Source organism: Cebus imitator, unplaced genomic scaffold, assembly GCF_001604975.1.
Source record: "Cebus imitator isolate Cc_AM_T3 unplaced genomic scaffold, Cebus_imitator-1.0 Scaffold153, whole genome shotgun sequence".
NCBI classification, from domain to species: Eukaryota; Metazoa; Chordata; class Mammalia; order Primates; family Cebidae; genus Cebus; species Cebus imitator.
In genome coordinates this window covers 623,305-626,436 of record NW_016107468.1, presented here as the reverse complement: position 1 = coordinate 626,436, position 3,132 = coordinate 623,305, and the positions used below count along the sequence as shown (strand labels likewise).

Here is a 3,132-nt window from a genome sequence, read left to right as displayed (position 1 = left end):
AAAAAAAAAAAAAAAGAAAGAAATGTTTAACACTTAACTCAACATGGGGAAGGGTAGGCCTTTGGGGAACTCACCTGTAAATTTCATTTTCGACCACTTTTCTTCCACATTGCCCGTAAGAATTGTTTCCCATGCTGAAGACTAAAAATAAAACCACCAATTAAATCAGTTCTGCAGGTTTGTCGGATCCTAGGATGTCAGGACTGGAAGGGGTCTCGAGGGTGGTCCCGTCCTGGTGAGCTCACCCCCACTCCAACTGCCCCTGGGTTTCCTTCTCCAACATTCTCAGGCTCTACAGAAACTCCCATGGGGTGTGTGGGGAACCAGACCCGCCTTCCCCTCCTGGCCCTGGATCTACCTCTTGGGAATTCCACCTTATGAGGTTAGAACCTGTCACCAGGCTGCCCTGAACACCACTCCCCTCTAGAAAGAGCTCCTAAACACCACCTCTGCCTTTTCCTACAGAGTATTCTCAGCCAGAAAATGAAATTAAAGGCTAGGCACAGGGGTTCACGACTGTAATCCCAGCACTTTGGGAAGGCCAAGGCAGGTGGATCACTCGAGGTCAGGAGTTCAAGGCCAGTCTGGCCAACATGGTGAAACCCAGTCTCTACTAAAAATACACAAATTAGCAGAGCACGGTGATGGGCGCCTATAGTCCCAGCTACTCGGGAGACTGAGGCAAGAGAATCACTTGAACCCAAGAGGTAGAGGCTGCAGTGAGCCAAGATCATGCCACTGCACTCCAGCCTGGGCGACAGAGCAAGACTCCATCTCAGATTAAAAAAAAAAAAAAGGGGATGGGCGCGGTGGCTCAGGCCTGTAATCCCAGCACTTTGGGAGGCCAAGGGGGGTGGATCACGAGGTCAAGAGATTGAGACCATCCTGGTCAACATGGTGAAACCCCATCTCTACTAAAAATACAAAAATTAGCCAGGTGTGGTGGCAGACGCCTGTAATCCCAGATACTCGGGAGGCTGAGGCAGGAGAATCAAACCCAGGAGGCGGAGGTTTGGTGAGCTGAGATGGCGCCACTGCACTCCCGTCTGGTGACAGGGAGAGACTGTCTCAAAAAAAAAAAAGAAAAAGAAAAAAGAAAATGAAATGTGAAAAATGTAATCATATTGACCTTTCCCTGGAAATAACCCCTCATCTAAAGAGGGGCTATGTCACCCAGGGGCCCAGACTCTGAAAGACCCCAACCACACAGAAGATGTGTTAGCCAACAGGCTTCTTTCAAAGTCACCGCTGGGCCGGGCACAGTGGCTCACGCCTGTAATCCCAGCCCTTTGTGAGGCCGAGGCGGGCAGATAACCTAAGGTCAGGAGTTTAAGACCAGCCTGGCCAACATGATGAAACCCCGTCTTTACAAAATACAAAAATTAGCTGGGCATGGTGGTGGGTGCCTGTAATCCCAGCTACTCAGGAGGCTGAGGCAGGAGAATCACTTGAACCCAGGAGGTGGAGGTTGCAGTGAGCCAAGATTGCGCTACTGCACTCCAGCCTGGGCAACAAGAGTGAGACTCCATCTCAAAAAAAAAGAAAAAGAAAAAGCTACCTCACCACACCACCCAGCTCAGTGACTTCACAGCAAACGGAGGAGGAGGCCTTCCTTGATCAGACTGCCTTGTGTGGTTACATTTAGAAATACATGCAATTTTCTAAGACCCAGAGAGCTGAGCACATCAGAATCAACATGTGTCCTGCTGCTTTGAGCAATCCTACTGATCTGCTCAGGAAATGCCGCGTTTCACTCATTAGATGTGGCTCCACTGAGCAAGCCACTCAGGCCCGACCTGAGGCTCCGTTTCACAATGAAATGGTCCCCCCAACTCCTCCATTACCCTTCAACAGACGTCAACTCACCTCCTTCCCTGTCTGTCAAGACAAGAGAGTGGGCTCGGCCACATGCGACCTGCAGCACTCGTGTCTCCTGAGGCCTGTCCAGAGGCAGGGGGACAGGTGAGGGCTCCAAAACATACTCGTAGCCCCTCGCTGGACAAAACACAGAACACCGATTGAGAGGCATGGCATTTCTAACACTGGAAATCAGACAGTGCAACTCCACACTACTGCATTAGAAAACAGAGTCGGAGATAGGAAAGACGCGTCGAGACAGGTAAGTTAGGGGCAGAGCGAGAGCCAGGAGTCCAACTCCCAGCCCATGGCACGGACTGCCACTACGACACAGGCAGGTTGCTGAAAAGCATACTTCGTCTTCTTATTAAAGAAATCTTGGCCGAGTGCAGTGGCTCCTGCAATCCCAGCACTTCAGGAGGCTGAGGTGGGTGGATTGCTTGAGGCTAGTAGTTCGAGACCAGCCTGGCCAACATGGTGAAATCCCATTTCTACTAAAAACACAAGATTAGCCGGACGTGATGGCGGGTGCCTATAGTCCCAGCAACTCAGAAGGCTGAGGCAGGAGAATCGCTTTAACCCGGGAGGCAGAGGTTGCAGTGAACTAATATCGCATCACTGTACTCCAGCCTGAGAGACAGAGCAAGACACCATTCCAAAAAAAAAAATACAAAAATCAGCTGAGCATGACAGTGTATACCTACGGTCCCAGCTACCAGGGAGGCTGAGGTAGGAGGATCACTTCAGCCAGGGGGATGAGGCTGTAGTGAGCCGTGATCGTGCCACTGCACTGTAGCATGGGTGACAGAGCAAGCCCCTGTCCCCCTAAAAAAACTAAAAAATTAAACTGTTGGGATTTGCAATTTGCTCCAAATGTACGGAGGGAAAAGGTGGGAAAAATGAAGAAAACAAGACTAGCATGAGCCTATGGCGGCTGACGCTGGCGATGCTACACTGCACTACTCTGTCCACTTCTGTACATCTAAGATTGTTCTCAATAAAAGATATAAAAAATGTAATGTGGCATCTTATAGCAAACAAAGACTTCAGGACTGACTTTGGGATGCCAAGGCAGGTGGATCACCTGATGCCAGGAGTTAACATTTCACCATGTTAGCCAGTCGAAACCAACCTGGCTAACGTGGTGAAATCCCCATCTCTAATAAAAATCCAAAAATTAGCCGGGCATGATGACATGTGCCTGTAGTCCCAGCTACTCAGGAAGATGAGGCAGGAGAATCGCTTGAACCCAGGAGGCGGAGGTTGCAGTGAGCC

At 50.0% G+C, this 3,132-nt stretch overlaps 1 protein-coding gene across 1 annotated transcript in view; it reads right to left on the bottom strand.

The window, feature by feature from the left end:
- The window catches only part of RCC1L (RCC1 like), a 30,805-nt gene that overhangs the window by 22,265 nt on the left and 5,408 nt on the right, over positions 1-3,132 (bottom strand). The window contains exons 3-4 of the mRNA XM_017543338.2: positions 1,867-1,995; positions 75-141 (exon numbers count right to left, since the gene is read on the bottom strand). Coding sequence (XP_017398827.1) covers positions 75-141; positions 1,867-1,995 — 196 coding nt within the window. The remainder of the gene's footprint in view (positions 1-74; positions 142-1,866; positions 1,996-3,132) is intronic.